Genomic DNA, 26,413 nt, shown 5'->3' with positions numbered 1-26,413 from the left:
AGCGGGTTGGCCACCAAGCCTGCAGGCCCTAGCAACCACTGTGATTCTCATCAAAGAGGCAGATAAGCTTACCTTAGGCCAGAGACGCATAGTTAAAGTACCCGACTCGGTCACCATCTTAATGAAAAGTCAAGGACCCTGATGGCTGTTGAATGCACGCCTGACTCAGTATCAGGAGCTACTCTTGGAAAACCCTCGGATCTCATTAGAAACTGTGCGCGCCCTGAACCCTGCCACTTTCCTGCCAACCGAGGAAGGGCATCCAGAACATGACTGTATAGAAGTTATCAACGGGGTCTACACCACCAGACCCGACCTCCAGGACAGCCCACATCCTAATCCAGACCTTACTCTGTATACTGACGGCAGCAGCTTCCTGAGGGACGGAAAATGTCACGCAGGTATGCAGTAACTACCACAGATGAGGTATTCAAGGCAGGGACACTTCCATCGGGATGGTCGGCCCACTGGGCAGAACTATGGGCACTAAGAAGAGCCCTTACTCTATCCGAGGGCAGAAAAGTCAACATCTACACTGACTCTCAGTATGCCTGTGCTACCGTCCATATCCATGGGGCTATATATAAAGAGCCCTTCTGACCACGGAGGGAAAAACTATTAAAAATAAACAAGAAATCCTTAAGCTCCTACAAGCCATTTGGCTTCCCCAGCAGGTTGCAGTTTTCCATTGTCAGGGCCACCAGAGTGGCGACGAGCCCTCAGCAGTCGGGAACAGGCTCACTGACACCACGGCCAATTCAGCGGCGATGGGAAGCCCTAGTGAACTACTCTTGGTCACTGACACTACCACCACGTCCCTCCCACGGTACACAAAAGAAGAACTCAGATGGGCAAAGTCAGAAGGGGCCACCAGATTGCCACAAGGGTGGTGGCAACTGCCCGACAGAAGACTCTTCATCCCGGCCCTGCTGGGTCCTCAAGTAACTGCTGAATATCACAAGTTAACCCACTTCGGAAAAACCGCTCTCGAAGGCCTGCTAGCCAAAAACTTCTACATTAGCCAGCTGTCAGCTCTTTGCAAGCCCATCGGAGAGCGCTGCCTCACTTGTGCAAACAATCCCAAGTCCGGCCCTAGCCCCATCCCCGGAATTCAGAGAAGCGGTGCCGCACCTTTTGAGGACCTTGAAGTCGACTTCACTGACAGGACAAACTGCCGCAGTACTAAGTACTTGCTAGCCCTGGTCTGTACCTACTCCGGGTGGGTCAAAGCCTTCCCCACTCAGACTGAGAAGAGCCGCGAAGTAGCCAAGGTCCTCCTCGGGGAGATTATCCCCGCTACGGGATTCCACTTTCTATCCACAGTGACAATGGGCCAGCTTTCATAGCAGAGCTTCTCCAGACGGTAACCAGAACTATGGGCATCACCTGGAGACTCCATACAGCATACCGACCACAAAGCTCAGGGAAAGTTGAATGCATGAACCGTACCCTCAAGGAGACATTGGCTAAACTCCACCAGGAGAGCTCCCTAGGGTGGGTGGACCTCCTACCGCTAGCCGTCCTTCGGGCGTGCTGTACCCCTGGCAAATCTGGGTTCTCTCCCTTCGAAATTATGTTCGGGAGGCCCCCTCCCCTGCTAACCAGCCTCCCTGGCGACATTCGCCAGCTGGGGTTCTCCAGCCTCCAAAACCAGATGGCCGCGCTAGGCAAGGTCCTCACAGATGTACGTGCTTACATTCTGGAAAGGGCCCCCATTTCTCTCGGGGCCCCGGTACACCCCTTTACCCCGGGAGATCAAGTCTGGGTGAAAGATTGGAAGTGCGAGCCCCTCCGACCCTGGTGGACAGGCCCTCACACTGTCATACTTGTTACTCCCACCGCTCTTAAAATTTCAGGCATTGCTCTATGGATCCATCACACTCGGGTTAAAAGAGCCCAGCCGGAGGTCGACGCCTGGATCTCCCAATCTGACCCGGCCCGTCCACTCCGTCTGACCCTCAAGAAACAGCCCAGATGAGCCTCGCTGTTGTCTGCCTAGCCTCCGCCTTCGCTGTCATTGGACTCCTACTATTTCTATCCTTTGCTGGTCCTCTTGGCTCCTACCCCTGGCCGGCCCACTCCTCACGATCCTCCTCCTTGCTACCATCGGGCCATGCAAAGTTAATGCTGTCGTACATTTCATAGAGACCTCCATCACCTGTCGGGCTACAGCCCGGATCCTTGCCCTGTGGGGGTTATCGTCCTCTTAGCTAATATGATGATCTCTAAGTTGTTACCACTTACAATCATCAACATGGGGGACATGATGGGGGAACTGACCTAAAATGGTGGCCCAATCAAAGAGAGACGTCCCCAGCCTAAGCCCCAGCCCACTTCCCCATAACCCCATCCAAGCCACACCCTGAGCCAATCACCAGACCAGACACCTGCCCATTCCCCGACTGAAGGAAGTCCCCAACCCATAAAAACCTGCTCAAGACCTTGCAAGGGGCTCAGTATTTGGGAAAGATCCCGCTGAGCCCGCTGGCGTAATAAAGCTGACCTTCCTAACTCTCAGAGTGCAGATTGGGTTCTTTCCGATCCTCATATCCATAACACTCTCACTCCCAGAAAACACCCAGACCCTCTGGCTCTTTCAGTATCAACAATTGCACTTTTTAAAAAGTTTTTTTTTGGACTCAGACCAGGGTGTGAAGCGTTTCCTCCTTAGGCATTTGAGGAGTGAGAGGTTTTGTTCCCTGTAAAAGGCCTTCAGGGCACTGATGGGCACACAGAATATTGAGGGTTCCTTGGGAGAATCTCTAAAAAAAACATGACCCAGGCAGCAACACAGCCTGCCTGGGAGTAAGACAAGACTATCGGGAACTGAGTGAACATCATCAAAGGAAAAATGATCTCATAACAAACTAAATAACATCATAATTTTTTTAATGTTTATTTTGTGCTGCTCACTGTTCCAGGTGTCGTACTTACATTACCTCTCTTAATCCCAGGAAAACACCCCAGAAAACACCCCATACCACTCCATGGCCTAGCGTATCTGAGATAACTTGTATTGAGATGATTTACATTTCATTTTTATGAAGACTAGAAATTGTCCAACAGCCAAGAAATACTAGGTTCTATGTGCCTAGTTCTCCCCTGATGAGGTGCAAAGCATCTCCAGACCACACATGACAGACAGCCTTTCCTCACACCACCATCTGGCCAGACGGGCTCAGCAGAGTTAAGCAGAGTTTGTCTGTCTTGCTAGGAAAGATGATCAAAATTTGAGGGCTAAAAAGGTACTTTCTGAAAAGTTAGCCAACTACTCAATATTTTTTTTTTTCAAAAAAAGAAAGTAAGAAAGAAAAGAATCAGTAAGTATTACTAGAATCCTAGTAAGCACAGAGTACAGTTAAAGGCTTTAGGAGAGAAAGGGGAAAATATCAAGAAAAGATAGAAAAAAGGCATGGAAAGAGGAAGGAAAGAAGGGAGAAAGGATCAGGAGAAGGAAAGGAAGAAAGGAGAGAAGAAGGTGGGAAATAAAATTCCCTGGCAGCATTCACAGGCAATTTAAACTCATTTTCAGCTCATCACTCCTTGCCTCATCGAAGATAATTCTAAAGACATCCTTTATTATCCTTATAAATTCTGTTGTGATGTTATAAATTTTATGAATTTTTTTGGCCTGTTATCAACGAAGATAGATAGAAAAGAGAAGACAACAGATGCAGTTAGCCTTGAATCTTTCAAGATCACTGTAGGTTCTCTGAAACCTTCTGTGTTGGTTAAACAACCCACGCTGCCTTGAAAATCCTGCTCACTAAATTTTTATAAATTCTTTCAATACAATTTAAAATCATCTCCTTAACAGATAATGATTCTTTCCTTTTGTGGGCATTTTCAGTATTAACCCAAATTAGATCCCAGGGAATCTGAGTAAGGACTACATGACAAAATACCTCTAATACAAGGAGACATGATGCACTTTGAAATTCACCAGTTATTTTGGGTTTTTTTGCCCTATGACAAAAAAAACAAAGTCCATATTCTTGTTCCTACTTATGTTCCTTTCCCGAAATCTTTCTCTAAGGTTCGTTTTTAAAATACTATTTTCATCCGTTGAGGGTGGTCTAAAAATGAGATTGATTGGGAAACCTCATGTAGACCGTCCAGTCTCATGAAACTTGGATTTTATCAAGAAGAACCCATGCTCCTGTTTGCTCAAAACAATCCCAGTTTATCTCTGTGGTCATGGTATAATTATTAAAACCACATCCTTTTACTCCCAATACAGATGATATTATACCTGTTTTAAAAAATGTATTATGTACAGCAGGTAAGCCAGCGTGCAATTGGTTTGAATATAATAATGAAGTTATTGGTGAAAACAGAATCCATCCTTTCATGAGTTTTGATTACATGTGATATTCTAAAATTATTTAGTTAGAAGTTTTTTTACCTCTGATGGATATAAATCAATCCACAGATTTATGAATCCCAAATTTCTCTGAACATCCTCATACTCTGTATCATGTCCTGAAATGTCATATTTTATATTCTGACTTCAGATTTAAATGTATTGTGTTGAATAATCATGAAACTCAGAGTCATCTAATGGGTTGCCTGAAAAACGTATCTTCTTGCATTTAAGAATGTATTATAGATTAACATTCAGTTAAGTGGATGTAGAATATCCTTTTCAAGGGCAGGACATGTATAACTCTAAAATCTACTGGATAGCCTCTTTTTTTTTTTTATTAGTTTCAGGTGTACAAGACAAGGTAATACTTAGACGTCTACTGGATAGCCTCTTGATTCTGACCAATCATCTCTCCTATTCTTTCTTTATAAATGAAGAAACCAAAAACGAGCTGTCCCATATGCTTAATCGGTTTAAAGTGTTTAGCATAGTACCAGACACACTAAGTGCTAAAAGAGGTTAACTATTAATTTTATCATAATTAAGCTGGCAACATAACTCCTCTTAGGGTGAGAACCTTATTCATTTTTTTTGTTGCTGTTTTTTGAATAACTGAATGGGTCATTCAGATGTGAAAAGATAGGCCTTAGAACCTGGTCTGAAAAGTGTTGCAAGACAAAGGGAAGGCTGAGTATTTCACCACAGAAGGTGAGAGAAGGGGATGAGGAGCCTGCGTAGGTGGTGGACAACTGGGAGATGAGGGAGGAGGGCTCCAGAGGGGCGGGGTAGGTGCTCAGGGGAGAGTCTGCCCAGTGAGAACTCCTGAGTGGTGGGGATAGTCAATGGGCTTAAGAACAAGGGTATCCAACACTGGGTTTTAACTCAACGGCTGTGCTATGTTAGGCTATAACTGCCCTTCCTCCTGTCCCAGCAACCTTTCAGTTTGCCCCATTTTGCATCTAAAAGCAAAGTGTATTAACATTCCAGTCAGCTGGAGCCCATTCTCAGAAAAAAAGTGATTTGATTTAAGAGTCCTAATTTTCCTGTTAGAAATTTGGGGGTATAAAATCAGGCTGCCCAGGTAAAAGGGACCAGGGGGATGGTCCCTGAATGTTGCTAATTACTGTTAAGGGAAAATTCTCAAAATGTTGAAACCATGATCTCATATAACATGAACATGTGTCAACGATTTTATTTAACTCGTTAATTGAAGAAGAGCCAATAAGGTGTTCCACTGATTCAAAGGAGAATCTGAAGAACAGACAGATATACTTGTAAGCAATCATGAATGCACTGAACCAAGTTTGCTATTAATATCTATTAGGTAATGAAATGAGTGTATTAATAGATTAATACCTACAAGTGCTAAAATGTCATATTTGAAATCCACTTTTCTACAGGGCAGGAATCAATTGCATCTCTATATGAAAAAATTACCTGCATTTCTATAGACAAGAGGCATTTGTATTACTATCTGTTTTCTAAAATTTATAAATGCTAACCCTAAAAAATCTGCTTTATAACCCCCAGCATTCCACTGAAAGATGCTCAGTAATCTCTTGCCATTTCAGTCTTTCACAGCTTTTTATGACAATCTAAATTCATAAAATGGGGACACACCTACTGGTGAGGTTGTTCTGAGGATCACAGAAAGGTCTAAATTGCTTGGCACTGAGTGAATGCTCAATCAATGACACCTTGAATATGATCAAGTCACAGTAGGATGAGAGCTGACTTTTGGGGCCATTTGTGAATGTACGCCATTAAAAGACAGTCACAATTTGTCTCTCCTATTACAGACTTTGTCACTTAGCTGATGGTTTTATAACTTTAGGTCTGTCTGCCATTGCCGTTATTCACTTGGCTGGGAAACTGGTCCAGATTTTCCTCTTGATGGCACAGCAGTCAGCCCTAAAAGCCTATAAGAAATGTTTAATTTTGTCATTCCTTTAAAAATATCTTCAATAAATTAAATACTGAATCATCAGCATTATTTTTATTTAACATTCACATATGCAATTCATCGTTTACAGAATAAAGCTTTCAGTAGCATATATGACAAGCTAGATGGTAATAGAGGCAGCTTTGTAGCTGCTCAAACAAATATATTCCAGAAGTACCAATTAATAGTCAGTGTCCATCTCAGGGAGCTGTCTAGTGGTATGATCAAGGACTTGTCCATGCACCTTTCCTGATCAACCTTAGTTCTCAAAGATTTCAATAAACATATATTACTTTTGCAGCTGACAATGCGTAGAAGGATAATAAATATGACGGATGACACTTAAAGTTGAAAAATATTTTTGTTGTAGATGAAAAACCCAAAAGCTGAGATGTAAAAAGGATAAATGTAAGGTCCTGCACTCAGGTTCCATAAAGCAATTACACAGACAGGATGGGGAGGCCATCAGGATGGCAGTTCATGCAGAAAGATGAAGCAGGTTTCAGGTAATCCTGCTAGTGGAAAACTCAACATGAATCTACTGTGTGATGCAGCTCCTAAAATAGTTTACAAAAATTAAGCTTCATTAATAGAGGTAGAGATCATGTCTGGATCACAAGAGGTGATGTCTGTGTCAGGAAGATACACAGCTCTTCAGTTGACATATGGGGTCCAATTAGGGATGTCAGATTTTAAGAAGGGCATGGACGAATCTGAGAAAATCCAGAAGAGGCTGGATAGTGGATGGTCTGAAAATCAATTCATGTGAAGAACATCTGAAAGAAGTGGGAGTACTGAGTTCTGAGGAGAGCATTCCAAGTGATGAGGTTCACTTTTTTTCAAAGACTTAAGGGACTGTTACACAGAATGAAAAAAGACGTGTTCGGCGCCTTTCCAAGGAGAAGATCCAGCACCAATGCACAGCAGTAACAGGGAGGCATTTCCGGTTTGCCTACGAATTACAGCTGATTAAAGATGTCATGGGATGTACATGATATAGAAAGCTTTAGGCAGAGGGTGGAAGACCCCCAGAAGGGATGGGATAGAAGGGGTTCACATATGGGTGGGAGGCTGGGTAAGATGCTGACCAAGGGTCCAGCCCACTTATGAGACTACAATCATTGAGCAAATCAGTATTCTTCAAGCAGTTTCACGGGAGTAGGTAATTATTGGTTTTGTTTTTGTTCCAACAGAATATAAATCAGTGCTTCCCCACAGAGGGAAGACCACTGGCAGTCCCAGCAAGGAAAAGACAGCCCACGACAAGCCAAGGAGAGAGGCGTTAGAAGAAAATACCACTGTTGGAACCATGATCTTAGACGTCTACCATCCAGAACTGTGAGAAAATAAGTTTCTGTTGTTTATGCCACACAATCGGTGGTACTTTGTTGTGGCAGCCCTGGCAGACGGATGCATTTTCCACTTTCTCTAACTGACGTGGTTTGATTGAATTTTAGCTGCCTAAGCCAGGAACTGCCCCTAACTAGGAAGGGTGCTGACAGGATTCATAGAAAGCTGCTTTGCCTCATCACTCAGGACTGTGTGTCAGCAGCTGCTGACAAGTGGCTCAGTCCCATCTGTAGCAGTTCCAGCTTGGCCCAGATAAGCCTGATGACAATCAGTGTGAGCACCTGATTAGGGCACCTCGTGCCACCTTCTCCCTGACTTATTCACTTAATTATCTCAAGCAGGCCCAACTGTAGGTAAGATGGCTGCTTTCTGGATCACGTGAAGAATGAGTTCCTCCTATTGCTATTTTCCTCTTTATACTGCTTTGTATTTTTCACATTTTCTACGTGGATCTTGAACGAAGAAAAGAAATAAAAAATTTAAAAAGTAATCTGAGTCTTTTTCTTAAAGCATTTCTGGATTTTGGAGAAGTCAACAAAAAAAGCAGCAAGAATGAGAGTAAGCTTTGAAGCAAATTATCAGGATCACTGTTTACTCAGGAGAAAAGTAAATTTATAGAATAAACCATTTTTTCTGAGATTATTTTTACGTATACTTTCTCTATTTTATACTTTCCTGCTAGCTTACAGACATCTTGGGAATGTAAGCGGAAGGACATTACCAAGGGTCACTTCACTGAAACATGAGTTTTCATTACAATGACAACGTGACTTACCTTCATGTCCATTGATGGGTCACCCTGCAGCAGTGTCCACTCATACTGGATGATGGCGTGGTCATCTGTGCTCTCACGGCCATCCAAAACCACCGCGTCTACGGGCAGACGCAAAACCACATCCTGCCCGGCCTTGCTAAGTGGAGGCTCATCCTTTTCTGTGAAAGAAAGTAATTCACAGGAGAGATGATTCCCTACTTTTTTCTAATTGGTTAAGACAGGTACCTTGTTTGCTAGAATATAGTCTAGCAAAGAATTGCTAAGAAAATACATAGCAACTCAAAGTTATTTTCTTACTCATTTTCATTGTATTCTCTTTACATAATAAATAAAACAATGAATTATGAATGTGGAATTTAGCTGTAACACATGGAGAAAAGGAAGTGTGGAATGTCAGCTGTGAGCCCTAGCAAGGATAAAGTTATGGGTAAAAGACAGTGAATTAAGCCCTCCCATGTGTAAATCTGGATTAGTTTTATTCTCTAGAGTGAAATTTTCACTTAATTTATAAACAACTTATGTTCAAAGGTCTGTTAAATGAATTTATATTAAAAAAAATTCTCGAAACAAAACTTGAAAACAACCAAACCCACCTCTGATATAGATTTTTTTTTCTTATCCTCAAGTTTTAAAAATAGGAGTGATAATATGGGAGTGATATAAGTTGATATGAAAAAGGAGTGGAAAGTTAAGGCAAGTTCTTGGATCCATACAAAATAAAACCCACAAAGAAATTTTATGGAATCAAATTTTTCATCTAGGAAAATAGAAGAGATTCACAGCTTCTAAATAACTAATCTTTATAACCAAAGCCGGCTTACTGAGTTTCTGAGATAGTAAAACAAATTATGTATTTACATATGATTGTGGAGACAGAGCCCCAGAAAGCAGTTTCCAGGCTCTCGGCCTCATGTGGAAAGGTGCTGGCTCAGATAGTGGATGGCCGTCAGCTGTGGCTGGTTGGCCATCAGCTGTGGCTATTAAGCCATTGGCCACTGATATAACTGCCGCGGCTACGGAGGGGAGCCGAGGAGAGTGAAGGAGGAGACTGAAGGAGAGTAAGGAGAGTTGAGGAGAGTTGGTTGGTTGGCAGCAAAGCGGACAGCAAGTCGCACGTCGTGTAAACCCAGCCTCCAGTGAGACCATAGTGGTATGACTTCCCTACCTATGGCTCCGTGGGTATTCCTTTTTGGCCTCACCATGTCCTGCGTTCTTATGTGGGGAGTGGGAGCAGAGACCCCCCAGGCCGCCCCGCCGGACACCCCGCACGACAATGATCTAGAATGGTACTAATTTAAGGCTAATTATGTTCATTTCAATAGTAATACTTAACTGACAGCTGCTTTAGTGATGACTGATGGAAGAAGCTGCATTTCTAAAAGCAGAGCTGTGAATATTTTCATTGATTTAAGTTTCTTATTAATCAGTTTACCCAAATCTACATTAAAGAAACTTAGTAACATGTAACTGGAAAAACAAGCTCTACAGGTTAGCATTACCTTTTGTATGTTCAGAGACCTACTTATTCAGACCCCTATCTTCTCATCTAGTAATTCTCTGAAGGCCCAGAAACGGGATTTATGTGAGGGACTGGCAGCTCTTTGAGCTGTGACTTTTCTGAAAGAGAATGCCGCTGCCAGCCTCACAGGGAGATGCCTTTTTTTTAATGAGCATGTTACAAAGAATAAGCACACTTGATATTGCCAAAGGGCACATATGTGTACTGAGAACATGATGAGTCCCATTTTTATAGTCATTTAAAATAATGAGGACTCATAACTCAGATTTGAATAAGCCACAGAAGCAATCCCTGCCTAAGAAGAAACTTGTTCTGCCTTTTTCCACCTCTGAGCAAAAATCCAGTGCCCGATGTCTTTCTTCTGCTTCTCCCAGGTAAGGAGAGATGTGACAACTGCATCACTCATAGGCTATTTTATAGAGATTTGTAGAGAATTAGCCTTTGGTTCTGGAAGGTGCATTGCTTTCCACACAGGTTTACCATTTTATAATTTTGGAAAACATCATATATTCAGCAGTACTACTGTTAGCGGCTATTTTCATTAACATTTATTTTAAAATACTAATTTTAAGTAGACAAACTGAAATATAGCTATATGCTATAAACAGCAGTGGATGTTAATTATATATATAGGTATATATGTGTGTGTGTGTGTATATATATATATATATCTTTAAACCCTCAAAAATTTAACCCCAAAGATTTCAGATGGAAGAATCACATAAGCATTGAAATATCCCATGTATTATACGACTAATTAATCCTGCCCTCCAGGAAGAAAAGAAAATCATCCTTTTCCTCATTTCCTTTTCTTTAGGTGAGCTTTAAGATTTGATTTGTAAACAGTGAAATCCTCATGTCCTCTAAATTGATCATTGTTGTATTTGAAACAACAGAGATACATTTCCTCCTCAGTTCAAGTCTAGCAAATTATACTGTATAATGTATTTTCAAATAAGCCAGAGCTTATCTACTCAGAAACAGACCTTAAAATAAACAAACGATAACAAGAAGAGGAAAGGGGTATGCTACACTTAAAAATATTTGACTTGCTGATGAAGAACAAGATATACGTAATTTTGAATTCCCATCATAAAAATGTAATAAGCCACTGTTAAGTACTATGGTAACATTGATTTCTTTTGAAAACTAGATAAACTTGATAAGATTTAGAGAGAGGTAAGACTCACACTAATTTTGGGCAACATATTAAGGTAGCATTTTATACAGAGAATATTGTTCACTAATCTGACTTACAACACACTGCTGAGAACAGAGCTTTAACGACAGGGAGAGGTTCTAGAATCTGGATCGGTACTGTATGGACACAAATGAGATAGCTGAGGCTGAGAAATTAGTAGGGCCTTCTGAAGCCAGGATATGAAAGTGGGACCAGACTAAAGGAAGAGGCTAAGATATTTACGATGAGTCAAAATCCATTGTGGATTTTTCGTTGGTTTTTGGTGGCAGTTTTTAAAAATTGCAACATTTTAGGAAAAGAAATGATTCGCCACCTCAATATCATTATCATCATCTTAGGTGTATATATTAATATTCTTATCTCATACTTTCCCAGACTCTTGTTTGCAATTCCTTTTGTTTCTTGACATAAAGAGGTATTGAAAAATATGTATATCATCCATCCTTTCTCTTTGTGATCTCTTTGATTAGAAAGTTATCTTCCCTCCAGATATGCAATAGTAAATTTATTTTCTTCAAGCCATTCTATGTATGGAGTAACCTATGGCTTAATTTTTTTAAAAAAATATTTAATTCTTTAACCCATCTGGAATTTATTGGTGTGTGCCCAGAGGTGCAGGTCTAAATGTATTTTCCCCAACATTCTCAAACAGTTATCTCAATATTATTTATGAAATATAATTGCTTGCCATTCTTTTCTGATGTCTATTTACAAAACAAAAGGGAGAGGTTGAAAATGTGAGAAAGGTCCTTGGAGGAGATCGGTCAGGCACCCTTGGAGGGATTAGCCTTGAATAAGGAAGATCAAGTCTTTCCTTTTCACTTGGATGAGAAGAGGGAGAGGCTGGAGGTGGCAGTGTGTGGGTGTGCAGAGTACTGCTCAACAGCTTTGATTTTCCCTGACACAAAAGGGGGCCTGATTTCCAAAACTGCACAGGGTATTCCCAGAGACCCTGCTTTTCAAGCTGAACATCTAGTGGAAACAACATAAAGGTTCTGGTCTGTGAGTCATTTGAGATTATATTCTCTAGCTCTAGCTCCAACCTCTCCACACCCTCTTTGCTGCTGCTCTTCACTTTTATTGGGGCTCCCAGTCCCCAACCCCTCCCTCCAACCAGCTGCACGACCCAATCAGGGTCCTATAACACATTATATGTGTGCTGCCTTTGTAATTCACAAAGCATCCTTTCCTTGATCAGCACAACAGCCTGGGCTGGAAGGCAAGGCAAGCACTCAAGTCCCAAGCGATTAGTAGGGACCCTTACATAAAGGAGCTGGCTCTCACACCCAGCTCACATCCTGACGACATCCTGACAACCGCAAGCCCCCTACCCTCCTCTTTTCACACTACTGCAGGCAGATTCAGTCATGTCAACACACTTCTTTCCAGCATCCTCAGCTCATCCCTGCATTTTCCTACCATCTTTGACAGCCACCTGGTCAGTCTGTTTCTCTGCTTCCAGGTTGCCTGGTGCTTCTGGAGAACACATGAGCTGCTCCATCTGACACAGCTCCACAACTCCCTTGCAACTCCCTGAGACCCTCAGGCAAGTTACTTTCTCTTGCCAAGCGCTCCAGCACTCTGGTTTGTAATAGAACCTAGATCTCTGGGTATTGGGAGGAGAGAGAGGTTGTATGTCCAAGGAGCTTATAACACCAAAACCAATAAATGGCAACAAACAGGACTGATGGGTTTTCCTATAAATTTGTGCTATCCCATCCCACCTGGCCCCTCACCATTTATGATCTTTTTACTCATCCTAACAAATTCTCTGCAACAGTTTTTCTCAATCATTTCCACATTCCTTTAGCCTCCAGCTCCAATGCTCAGAGTTAGGGGGAAAAAAACATTCAAGAAGGAAAACTGTACCATGTTTCCCCGAAAATAAGACCTAGCCAGACAATCAACTCTAATGCATCTTTTGGAGCAAAAATTAATATAAGGCCTGGTCTTATATTATATTATGTTAGATAAGACCTGGTCTTATATCATAGTAAAATAATATTGGGTCTAATTTTTGCTCCAAAAGATGCATTAGACCTGATTTTCCGGCTAGGTCTTATTTTCGAGGAAACATGGTAGTAGTTTCAGAAGCATAAAGAACGTTAAAGGGTTAAGCATCTGGGCAGGGAAACCACAGGACGTTTAGGTAGGGTAACCTTTGCCCTACCTGCAGAAGGGAATGAGGGCACCCCTGGTCTGAGCGGCACCGGTCCACATTTCCATGTTGCTAGGCAACTGAAGCGTGAGTATGGCAGTGTTTTTCCAGAATGAGGACCAACCCCCGCCCCCTCAGGGGTTACCTATTTTCACCTCTAAACATCTACAAAACTGAATTTCTAGACAAACTCCTAGGGCAAAGAAATAGGAAAAAATAAAGACTTGGAAACTTCTATTAGTAAACGAAACTTTCAAAAAATTTCCATGGGCATGCTTTGACTTTATTTTCCTTTCGTTTTCTCCTGGCTTATAGGCAAGTTCCCTTTGGCAATGTCGGTGTGCACCGCGATCTAGGGAAAGGGATTTGGGGTGTTTTTGCTGTTGGGTCCACGTTTGGACAGTGAGGAAGGATGTACGTGTAACAGCCGTGGTGCAGGCTCAGGGATGCTGGTATGATCCAAGTAAAAGTACCTCCTGTCCCCCCTTCAGTGAGAAAGCTTTGGGGGTCCTTCCCAGTGTCTCCCTCCAGGCGGAGGCAGTCACTGGGTAATCTTTGATGTCGGTTCCCCTGACAAGGATTCTGAGCCTCCTCTTGGGTGGAGATGGGTAGGCAGACAGGACATGGTGCACACAGATTTCCAGACCATTCTCATTGGGACTGAAGGTCATGGAGACTCCGGATTTCTGAACTGGCTGAGGCTACTACCCCTTCTAATCTTGCTATGACATCATTTTTGTGTTATTATAGGTCAAACAGCAATAGAGTGCGATCAAACACACTGAGCTGACCACAAGTGGGCCCAATCAAGATTTTATTCCCTCGGTGACCTTAACCTCCAAGTGCTACTATTGTGTTTCCCCGAAAATAAGACCTAGCCGGACAATCAGCTCTAATGCGTCTTGTGGAGCAAAAATTAATATAAGACCCAGTCTTATTTTATTATAATATCATACTGGGTAAAATATAATGTAAATCCGGGACTTATTAACATAATATAATATTATAACACAATATTATATAAGACTGGGTCTTATATTAATTTTTGCTCCAAAAGACACATTAGAGCTGATTGTTTGGCTAGGTCTCATTTTCTGGGAAACATGGAATTCTTTGTGGCGCCTATGTGTCTTGATTTTCATTCTGAACATGGGCAGAAAGTAAAACCATCAGATGAAAAGCTTCGTTTTTAGCTCTTTTAAAAAAGGGATGTGCCTTAAACTTTCTTATTTTCAACTAAATCAAGTCCCTTCTTTTCACTCTATGAAAGGGAAACATAGTTCATGGGAATCAGTTGGACCCACTTCAAAAATAGCTGACACTGTTCTTTCCCATTTATGTCTGATGAAAGCAATAGTAGGTGGAATCTGGAGTCGGGAGCCAAGCTAAGAAACAGGGTGTTATGAGCAATCTGGGATCTAATTACATGTTGCTCTTGGCAACTACTTGACACAGATCATATCTTATAAAAACATGAAGCTAAAATAAACTTTATGTTTTGCTTTGAGCTTATTGAATTTCAGTTAAGCCACTCACATCAGCCTCTATCCCCAAGGCTAGAAAAATTGCAGAAGCAGCCCCCCATGCCTGCTTCTGCTCAATCTACTGGGATTTTTTTTTTACCAGCAGCCAACCCTAAGACTAAGAAATCAAAGCCACTCTTCTGGAGGCACGCAACTAAGATAACGTGGAACAAGGGTGTTTCGTTTCTGACTTAGCTGATGAGGGCACAGCGCGGGGTCTTACAGATGCAGCCACCCATCGGGTGCAAGGACAGCAAGCCAAGCGGTGTGACCCTGGCTTCCTTCAGTGGCATGCTTACCCGGCCGAGGCGAGGCCCGAGCGGTGGCCGGGAGGCCGGCTTCTAGGCCTGGCCGCCCGCCCTCCGCGACGCGGCGGAGGCCGTAGCTGCTGTAGCCGCGATGCTTCGCGAACTTGCAGACGCTGCGGCCGCGTACAGTGCAGTTGAAGAGGTAGCAGCCAAGCGCGGTGGCCGCGGTCGCGGGCCACCGGGGCAGCTCCACCACTGCCACGGAACAGCGCGGCTCGGAGCAGCAGGCCGCCACGCACTGTCGCCAGTCCCGCACGGCTGCGGGCGCCCTCAGGAAGCTGGCGCCGGCTGCGATGGAGTCCTTGGTGCGGATGATGGCGTCGGGCATGGCGCTGTAGCCGCCGCCGCCGCCCGGGCCCGGGCAGCCCTGCTGGGGGCCGCCGCCGGCGCGCAGCTCCAGCTCCAGCTCCTCCCGCGGCCGCTCTTGCTGCAGCTGCCGACGGAAGTCCTCCAGCAGCTGCTCCACGCCCGAAAGCTGCGCGTGCAGCTCGGACAGCGGCGCGGACGGCGGTGCGGGGGCGCGGCCGCTCGGCAGCCACAGGCAGAGCAGCAGCAGCCCGCGCAGCGCCGGGTGCCGCGGCGGCCGCCTGCGCTTCGAGCTCGCGCTCTCCCGGGCGGCGAGAGCCATGGCGGCGGCCGCCGAGGAAGCGAGCCGAGGCGGGAACGCAAGAGCGCGAGGACGGCAGGCGAGCTGGGCCCTGTGCCTCTCGCGCGGCCGCGGCGGGCGGAGGCCCTGGCGCCTCAAAACGCTGCCTCTCCGGGGCCTGGCTGCGCCCCCGAGGCCGCGGGCGCGCGGGCGCCGACAGAAACGGCAGCGGCGGGACGCATGGCCGACCGGGCCTGGCGCCGCTCGTCCTCTCCGGGGCCTTCTCCGCGCGCCCGCGCCGCTCTGCGGGAACCCGGGGCGCGCTCCGTGGCCACTAGGCGGCTTCCCGGCGGATCAGCACTCGCCCGGCGAACAGCGGTCGCCGCCGGGCGGAGGCGCGTGGAGCTCCGCCCAGGCCCGCCCTCCGCTCGCGGCTCCGCTCTCCGCCCCCTCTCGGTGCGCTGTCCCGGCCGGCTCCTACCTCGGCTCCTGGCGGGGGAAGTAAGTCATCCTGCAGGGTGAGTTAGCCTCCCAGAGTGCTGGGCGGGGGTGGTTCCTCGCCAGCGGCCCTTCCGTTCTGGGCAGGGTTTGCATCGAAGCCAGTCGTTCTCCATAGCAAGCCAGACCTGCTCGGGGTGTCAGTTCAACGGGGCACGAGCTCTTGGGGAACGAGGCTCTCCCAAATCCTTGTGACTTCCGGGACTTGCTCTAGACACACGGGCTAGCGCCACTGAGGCACCACTAGACACCATGTCTGTCCTTCACCTTCAACGTTTCAACGTCCCTGATTGTTCCACTTGAGGTTCCCGAGAGGTTGTGCTTGAGTAGCAAAGGGAATTGTAGTCACATTCCCTCAGGTTTCCACAAACATAACTAGAAATCTGGACACAGCCAATTATGGGGACCTGATGTTATTTCCACAGCATGAGGAGTGGCCTGCAGCTTAGATCAGGTAAGAGTGGGAGGACTTGTGTTTTACATGACATAATAAGGTATATGAAAATGTTCAGCCCAGTGGGGGCTACACTGTAGAGTTCTAGCTGCCTGTGCGCCGTTTATGCATCTTATTTCTCAGTTTCTCTTGGCTCATTTTCCTCCTGATTATGGATCACATTTTCTTGTTTTTTAGCAGGTCTAGAAATTTTCTGATTGGATTGCTTGAACATCATGAATTGCATATTCTTAAATGTCTGTATTTCTTGTTTTGGGGGGCAAAAATAACTATATAGGAAAATAGCCATCTTTACTATAATGTTTTATTTTCAGAGCTGACATTTAGGAACCCGTAGTTTTCAGATCCAGAACAGAGCAGGAGGTGGTAAAAAACAAGAAAAGGAAAAAAAGTAGCCAAATATTTCTTGTCATTCCATGAAAAGGAGAAATTTTAAAGTTTTTTTTTAAGATTTTTATTGGGGAAGGGGAACAGGATTTTATTGGGGAACAGTGTGTATTTCCAGGATTTTTTCCCAGTCAAGTTGTCCTTTCAATCGTAGTTGTGGAGGGTGCAGTTCAGCTCCAGGTCCAGTTGTCCTTGTTAATTACAGGGGGCACAGCCCGCCATCCCTTGTGGGAGTGGAACAGGCAATGTTGTGGTTGAGAGCCCACTGGCCCATGTGGGAATTGAACCGGCAGCCTTCGGTGTTAGGAGCACAGAGCTCCAACCGCCTGAGCCACCGGGCCGGCCTTCAAGTTTTTGAAGATGTGTATTTGAATGACTTGATGCTGAAAAAAATGGTCTCACCTCTAAAGGCTGTGTCTGGACTGTACTACCATGGGCTACAGGTTCTTCCACTGAGGAGATATTTACCCCACACAACTGCAGCCACTGTAAGACACCCTGGAAGCAACAGAAGGATCCCTTTTGCGCTAGACCTCAGAGAACTTCAGTAGGCTTCTTATGAAGAGAAACTTTCACCTGTGATAAAAATGGCCCCAGAAGTTATCAGCAAACCTTTTAAATACTAGATATTACAACTATTAATGTTAAAAATAAACATATGTGATAATATGACATAATGTTAACAAACAATTGTATATGAGTTCAAAGTTTGCTGAACACTTTCATGTACATGATTTCCAATGGCAGCTGTGGAGCGTGGGGGCTCAGCACTAAGAAAGTACATCATTTCTACGTAGAGATGGATCAGAGGACAGGGACAGGTGAGACCATGGCACCTCTCCCGAGTCATTACCAGGTTACGTCCTGGCCAAGAGCCAGAAGCCAGCCTGCTTCTCAGCTGACATGGTTCCTGACTTCCGAAGGACCATGGTGAAGATGCCAGTTAGCACTGAGCAAATGAAGATCACTGGGATGATCCAGGCTCTTCAGTACGTAGCTGGGGACTTCAATGGTGGTACCAAAACAAAGAAACAAAAGCAAAATCCTTGTCAAATCGAAGAATACACCATCCTCCCTCTAGGCTACCGACTTATTATGTGACAGCCACTCTATCAGGTCCAGTGGTCTAAAGATGAGCAGGGGTTGTGCCTTGTCCTCACGGAGCACATATTTCTACTGAGAACACAGCAGTTGGTCATCTGATTATCACACAGTTGGACATGTTTACTGTGGGTAGACCTCTTTGAGGCTGATAGAATTGGGGGTGCTTAATTCTGTCTGAGGAAGGAGGCGAAAACTCCATAGGAATGACATTTGAGCTAGTTGAAGAATAACTATAACTGAAGGAAAAAAGGCTTTGGATCCACTGACCCCTGGTCTTCACACCAGGGCTGTCCCCGTCTGTGCTGTGATTTGACAGTGAGGTCGAGGCAAAGAGAGTGAGCAGCTGTGAGAGAAAGATGCAGGTGTGGCCCTGGGGACTCTCTCTGAAGGGCCTGGTGGCTGGGGGAGGGGTCTGCATTTCAACCCCCTCCATCTTCTGCATTCTTAGTCCTGTCTCACTGTCTCACCTCTAACTGTCTGAGGTAGTAAAGTACTTTAATGTGACCACGGACCCCAGGTGCACATACTGTTACCAGGAGGATTCATCTGACAGATGTTTTTAGTGACATCTACCAAGGTCTGAAGTACAAAAATGCAAGACACTGTCTGTCCTCCTGGGACTTAAATTGTAGGTGAACACACAGAACTTTCAACAGAAGCGAGGAAGGACCCCACAGGACATGTGCCAAATTGATGATGGGTCCTGAGTATTCAGGAAAGGCTTCCTGGAGAGGAGCTGGGACCTGGCAGGAGAGGGAGAGTTGTGACATGTGAGCACAGGACCACGCACTGTGCCTTAGGCTGGGGTCCCCGGTGTACTGGGGTAAGTACCTTCCTGGGATCCAGTTTAGCTATTTTTACAGAAACACAATTCCTTCCTAAGCAGACAACAACTGTTCTTCTACCTTGGGCCTTTCAAACTTACCAGTGGTTGTCGAAATCTCTGGTTTTATGTCAAGCAATTGCTTTTTGAGCTCTTCCATCGGGCCTTTCAGTTTCTGTCTGTCTCTCCCAGGACTTTGAGCCATTCTCCTTCCTCCCCAGAGCCCCAAGGAGTTTGACCTCCTTCCTACCACAGTGATCCTAGAAATGTGTTTCCATCAACCTCGCCTTGATCCTCACACCATGGTTTCCATCAGGAATGACAGTGAAGTTATAGAAAGATAGAGTATTTCAGGTCAGGGCTGGTGTTGGGCGAAAAAGGACCAAATGAACCCCTCCCCCATCTCTGTGACAGGAGGAAAATCCCCCCGATGGCAGGGCTGGCAAGGACTGACACTGTCCTCCCCCAACCTTCATCAGCTAAAGGCTAGTGCCCCTCCCTTGCTTGAGAAGGATCATGAGGCCTCTGCCTGGCAAAAAAAACACATCCCCAGATATGTGTCCTCTGTTCACCAGGCCAACACACAGCATGAGTCAGCCCATGACCACTTTAGGGACGTGCCAGGTGGCTATGGAGGAAAGGCCTAGATGCCAGAGGATTGTCAGAAACGAGCCTAGTGTCCTGTGGGGGAGATGGAGAGCACGTAGGGAGCTTCTCCTGGGGAAGCTGCATCATGGTGGGGGGTGTGGTGGGGGTAGGTGGCGGGGGCGGGGTGCGGACACTGTTAGATCCTGAAGCTGGAGAAGGCGTCACTGACACTCATGGGGCACAGGCCTTAGCACAGCCCTGGGAGGTGGTGCTAACCTGATAAGATGGGTCTTGCAAGCTTGGAAAAAAGCATGGCTACACTTTATAAAATAGAAAAGGCAGAACTCTGAGGCAGTAGGTGAAGGAAAGGATCAAATGCCTCAGTCAGGTGAATATGCCAGGGTGGCTATAATATGAAAAGGCAGAAAAGTGTCCAGTCAACCATACTCCATGCGAAAGCCTGAAGATAAACTCTTATTTATCAAGCATATGAGAAATGCATGGCTGAGAAGAGCACCAGAATTCTCAAAAGGCTCAATAGTGACCTTGTTGAACGTCAGGATGGTGGTAGGAGTCGGTTTCCCCAGAATGGCTTCTAATAGTAATGGGGATGGAAAATGTCGAAATAATGGATGCCAGGTGGAAATGGTCTATGTCAGGAGCAAAGTAGGCACGATGGTCAAAATGATTAGAAAGGTCAGAAATCCAGCCAGGGCCTCAACCACAGACAGCAGTGACTATGGCTCATAGACCAGGGTGATCGTCCAGGCAAAAGGCATGAGCACCAACCTGGATACTTCCTGCTATATTTAAGTGATCAAAACAAAGACAAAACACAAGGTAAATAATTAGGAGGTAAAGCAGCCTCCCAACAAAAGAGTGGTTCGTTTACCCAGTTTCCTGAACTGAGGCACGTCTCAAACCTGGAAGCCATTCCTAGAAGGGGATGCCAGGTTCCAATGCCTGTAGCACCCGCCTGTAGCACCTTCCACCGCCCTCAGCACCCACTGACTGGCTGAGTAAGCCTCTCTGGAGGCCTGGTCACATTGTTGAGAAATGAGGTGTAAATGAGGTCATCAGCAAGTGGAGATTCACTTCCTCAGAACATTTGTAGCCAGGCAGGAAATTTTTAAAAAGCTGCACATCCAGCCCAAGTGCCTCTGAAAGCCTTCATGATTTTTATTCTTGCTAACAAAGTACAGGCCACACACTACACACAGATGTGAGCTTGTGCAAAGCAGCGCTGATGCACACGTGTGTGCACACAGAAGCCCTGCGGCTCATACTTCCCTCACCAAGTCCTCTAGCCACCATGGGCTCCATCCAACATTCGTCCACATTTCCGGAAGTGTGTGGCCACAAGGCACAATGTCCTCAGGTCTGTAGGAGTTTGCAGTGTTTTGTGCTTCTGAACACTTATTTCCAAATCTCAGGGTTTTGTCCACAGCTCCTGCCAGGGGCCGGCCAGGCTGGAAGCCCCATACCAACTCTGCATCTACTTTGGGGAACTGAAAGTCAGCCTCCCAAGAATCAAAAAAGGAAATGAATCTAGCTAGCAGTGTTCCTTCCTGCACCCCTCGAAACACTGGTGTGCTACCCTCTCGGGGACCCATCTAGACCCTCAGTGGTGCTGCATGACCATCTCTCCTGGGTCTGGTACATGTTTTCTGCAAGTCAGACCTACGTCTGCGAACCACAGAGAGGAAAGAGTGAGTGTCTGATTTTCCTCCTCTTCCCCCAATGTTGAACAGCACCAGTCAAACGAAAGAACAGCATTTTCTTTATCATGACTTTTTAAGGGCAAAAATATCTCCTGGAGACACTTCCTCAAAAGCGACATCTCCACGTCCAAAATACTGACCAACAGGAATCCATTTAAAGCTCCCTGTGCCCTAAAAGATCATGTACTGACATCTTATATTTTCTCTTGCTCACATGTAAAAAAAAGCTACTTCTGTTAACAATTAATTATGGCAGCTATTTAAAGAACTTGTAGCCATAATCAGAAACCTTAGCCTTGTCACTCTTCATCAAAGAGACCACCATTATTATAAATTTTGATTCCCAGTCCTCTGAAAGAAAAAAAGAGGAACTAATGAAATGTCCTTCTCAGCCTTTATTTAAACTCCATAACAATTTTTCACTCTGAAAAAGAATCCTTAATAATTATATAGAGTTAATATTTCACACCCTCACATTCCTGACATTTTAATGCAAATTACATAAGTGACACACATTCTGGAAGCCAAACAAGCCTATGCCATTGTGGAATTAAATACACAGGCTTTAATAGATAGCTTGTTGATGCTGGACTCAGTGAAGACTTTTGTTCATTTCTTGTTTCAGATATTCTGACTCTTGCCGTGTTTCCAACTACAGGATGGAGAGTGTATCCTTAGCTCTTTTCTTTACCTCCGTCCCCACCCTCACCCCACCCCAAACCCTTGAGCTCCTCTGGATAAAAAGTACAGGCTGAAATTCATTGTTGAAGATGTTTTGAAAGGGTCAGGAATTCCAATTTACTAAGTATTTCTTAGAGGTTTTTTTTTTTTTTTTTTAAACCTGGTTTTTGGCAACATGTTTTGGAATGTGGTTGTGCCTCATTTTCACTTAGAAAAGTAAAGCAAAAAGGTGACCTGAAATTTGTTTAATTAGAAAAAGGTTCTTCATTTTCCCGGGGGTTTTGCCACAGCAATGAATTTAACAGTATATAATTAACTCTAATGTTCTTATGATTTCATTTGTAAAAGTTCTTTCAATGTGGATATGTCTAGGGAAAGTAAAGTATAAGATTGCAGCCTAGCCACGGGTCTTGATTCTGGGGTCCCCTGGGGGCCAGAGCCCGCTGACACAAGTGCTGGGGGACGCCCTCTGTGGATTTCCTTGGGAGCGCTAAAGGTGGCAACAGAAAAGGAGCTTGTAGGCACAGTGGCCCCCACCTCCATGGAGTCTTCCTGGGCTGCAGAGCTCAGGAGCTTGTTCACATTTGGTCATGGGAATATGGAGGTAGGAGGGAAGATGTGGTGATGGTGAATCTGTTCCACTGCTCTGAGAGATGTCCTTTCTTCCTTAAACATCTTAGCAAGTCTTCACTCAGTAAATGCAGAACCGGATGTGATTGTGGAGGTGGTCAGGTCCTCCAAGGGTGGCCAGTAAGAGACAAGCAGGGAGATACCACAGGACGCCCGTACTGCAGAAGCCAACCCCCGGGACCCGGAAGTAGACAATGTGACCTGGGAGTAGACACTGTGACCCGGAAGTAGATACTGTGGCCCGGAAGTGTACACACACACACACACACACACACGGGTTGGACGGTGGACACGCATGTTTATTTCTGAAGGGGCTGTTGTAGAGCTCACCGAGAAGCCTGCTGGGTATCAGGGAGAGTATATGGGTTGCTTGGGGTGCAAGACAGACACACACACAGACCTGGGTTGGATCTCAGGTCCAGTCCTGAATTTCTGTGTGGCCTTGGCAAAGAAAATTGTTTTTTCCTTGTGACCGTCTTCTGCAGATTTGCAAATTGCAGATACTGTGTCGACCTCCCAGGTCTTTGTAGGATGCCATACTGCTCAGTAGTGCTCGGCCCAGCACACAAGGTGCTCAATGCACGGGGATGTCCTTACCGTTTGGTGGGCCCCCACAAAGGCTCCTCAATCAAAATGATCTTCCCCAGTGACCTGTGCCAATGCATGGAACTCCTGCCTCCACTCAGTCTCTAGATCACGCTGTTTAAAGGCTCCTGCTAACACACATACTCAATAGACAGGTTCTTAGCAGACTTAACTGGTCCAGGATGTGGCTTTGGCTTCTAGAATCCACAGGACTTCCTCCACAGCATGCCAGAGCTGAACGCGACGCCCACAGCAAGTACCGCCGTGACCAACAGCACTGGTTCCCAGAGCTCATATGAAGCATTACCCTTGGGAAAGCCAATACATTTGGGGAAAGAATGTGAGCATTTCTTGACTTTGTGGAAAGCGAGCATTAGCTTATCCACACAAATACTGATCTGTGTCTGTTATTTTGATGCTGTTGTTACCTCTCAATTTGCATGGTTTAGGGTCTTCTAAGTTTACTGCTCCTTAAACGCACTTTAGAATTTTCAATGGTAAACATTTTTAAAATGTATTGTTAAAATGTTTCAAGTCCTACCTATAGTTTGAAAGCAGTAGTATTTTTCTTGCTTATTTTCAATAGAAAATAAACCTTACTTCCTTTTCTGGGGGGAAAAAAACAAAACAAAAAAGCAAAACCCACATATTCCAGGGGCTGAGGCAGGGGAATGGGAAAAGAATCACACTATCCGGTTAGAAACCCCTTTGTTTGAACGAGTTTATCAGGTCAACCAGTCAGTTAATTAGCAGGACCCTGACAACTGGACAAACTGCAGACCAGTTTGGAGAAATGGTGTGAGAATGGGCTTAGGGGATGAGAGGGAGGAGTCTGGACCCCAAAGGGCCAATGATGTGGACCAATGGTTTGGGGCTCTGGGGGTGAAGAAAGGAGTTGGGGAAGAATACAGCAGCTGGAGTGGGCACTTGAACAAGTCACCAAGTGTCTAAAAGGTGGTGAGGCTGAGGACACATTTATTTTTAAACAGTGTGTTAATTGTTTTCAAATAATATCCTCAGTATATTTTTATTCAAATGCTGATACTTTTACAGGTAAAGAACGTTACATTTAAAGTAATAGGTCCTAATAGTAATATGAGAAATATACAATAAATATGCATATACTACAGGCATCAAAAAATTCTGGAAACTCAGAAAAAGTTTAGTAAATATACTTGGGGTAGGTATCTGTTGAGGACACTTACTTTTAATCTTTTGTGTGTCAATGGAAAAAGGTTCTTTCCTACCCATGCAGTGGTGCCCTGGGATTCCTAAATAGTATAAGGACATAGGGCCTTGGTTCCAGAGCACCTTGCTCTTTCTGTGTCCTCTTAACCACTTGTTATTTGTCCATTGAGCCTTTTCTGCATGCAAGGCACTGTGCTGGATGCAAGAAGAATTGAAAATGGAGAAAATGGGTCCGAAAATGGAGAAAATGGGTCCCTTGCTTGAAGGGGACATCCACTGAACCTTCTTAATCATTCTTAGGAAACTTCCTTCTCTAGCCTCTTCTATTGCTCCCTAAGGAGGGACCCAGCAGCCTCGTTTTAGACATACAACTTTCTTCCACTGAGCAGAATTGATTTGGAGCCCAACTCCAATTTTTTATTTAGGGAAGATCAAATGTTTTTTTAAATTTTTATTCCAGAAACTAGTGCTGGAACTCAGAACACGTAAATTCAACACAGACCGGAATGCTACTATTGTGCAGGGACTCATGCGGGGTCTCTGGTCCCGCTCCCCATACAAGAACACAGGATATGGTGAGACCAAAAAGGAACACCCACGGAGCCATAGGTAGGGGAGTCACACCACTATAGTCTCACTGGAGGCTGGACTGCTCTCTGGGGCTCTGTCCCCACAACACCCTCCCAACAAAAGACTGGATCCTTTGTCCAGTTTCCTGAACTGAGGCACGTCTCAGACCTGAAACCCATGACTTGAAGGTGACGCCAGGTTCCAATGAGGAGGGACCCTCCAAGGTGACAGCAAGTGCAGTGATTCTTCTGGCCTTCTGCAAAGAGCCATTTGGCAACCGACTCGAGTAAGTGTGCACACGGAAGGAAACCCCCCCAGTAGTTCATATGGGACCTAGTGTGTGAGTTGTCATCATCCCTGGGGATCGGAAGCATCATCCTGGCTCCCGTTTTCTTGAAGGGGTACCTGGTAGTGGGGCCAGGTAACAAACAGATACCTGTTCACGGTTATGCAAAGAGAGGTATTATTGGTCCATAGGTCCAAACTGTGGTCATTTCACATTCCCCAGATTTGTAACCATAATAGAAAAAATTTTTTAATTAAATCTATTGGGGTGACAATGGTTAGTAAAATTACATAGGTTTCAAGTGTGTAATACTATAATACATCATCTATATATCACATTATGTGTTCATCACCCACAATCAGTTCTCCTTCCTTCACCATATATTTGACACCATTTACCCTGTTCTACCATCCTTCTCCCGCCTTACCCTCTGGTGACCTCTAAACTGTTGTCTGTGGCTATGAGTGTTTCTTTGTTTGTTTGTCTTGTTCCTTTGTTGCTTTCAGTTTTGTATCGCATATTTGAGTGAAGTCATACGGTTCTCGGCTTTTTCTGTCGGACTTATTTTGCTTAGCATAATAATCTCTAGATTCATCCATGTTGTCGCAAGTGGCCCTATTTCATCTTTTCTCATGGCAGAGTAGTATTACATTGTGTGTATATACCACATCTTCTTTATCCAATCAGCTACCAAAGGACATTTTGGTTGTTTCCATGTCTTGGCCACCATTAATAATGCTGCAGTGAACATCAGAGTAAACATATTTTCACGAATCAATGTTTTCAGATTTTTTGTGTAGTTATCCAGGAGAATAAATGCTGGGTCATATGGTACTTCTATTCCTAATTTTTTGAGGAACCTCTATACTCTTCTCTATAGTGGCTGTACAAATCTTCTCTATAGTGGCTGTACAACAGTGTATGAGTGTTCCTTTTTCTCCACAGCCTCTCCAAAGAAAATCTTCATAATTAGTGAATCACTTGTGATCTGAGGGCTACCATAGTAGGGAAATTTAACTACAGTCTTCTCCAACTGTCTTCCCTTTCTGTAAATGGATTGTTAAAATAGTATATTATCCTTGATAAAATGACAGATGAGTATGAACCTTAAAAGCCTAAAGGATGCCCTGGAATGATAACGTAGCCTACAGTCATTTAATAACAGTGGTA

At 44.8% G+C, this 26,413-nt stretch overlaps 1 protein-coding gene across 1 annotated transcript in view; it reads right to left on the bottom strand.

Moving 5' to 3' along the window:
• LRP11 (LDL receptor related protein 11) overlaps positions 1-16,147 on the bottom strand; it is a 35,066-nt gene extending 18,919 nt beyond the window's left edge. Inside the window, exons 1-2 of the mRNA XM_081031592.1 lie at positions 15,134-16,147; positions 8,434-8,591 (exon numbers count right to left, since the gene is read on the bottom strand). Of these exons, the coding sequence (XP_080887718.1) occupies positions 8,434-8,591; positions 15,134-15,770 (795 nt within the window). The 5' untranslated portion in view covers positions 15,771-16,147. The remainder of the gene's footprint in view (positions 1-8,433; positions 8,592-15,133) is intronic.
• Between the last annotated feature and the right edge of the window lie 10,266 nt (positions 16,148-26,413).

Source organism: Rhinolophus hipposideros (assembly GCF_964194185.1).
Source record: "Rhinolophus hipposideros genome assembly, chromosome: 3".
In the NCBI taxonomy this organism is placed as follows: Eukaryota; Metazoa; Chordata; class Mammalia; order Chiroptera; family Rhinolophidae; genus Rhinolophus; species Rhinolophus hipposideros.
The sequence above is the reverse complement of the archived record's forward strand: the minus strand, read 5'-3'. Positions and strand labels throughout refer to the sequence as shown.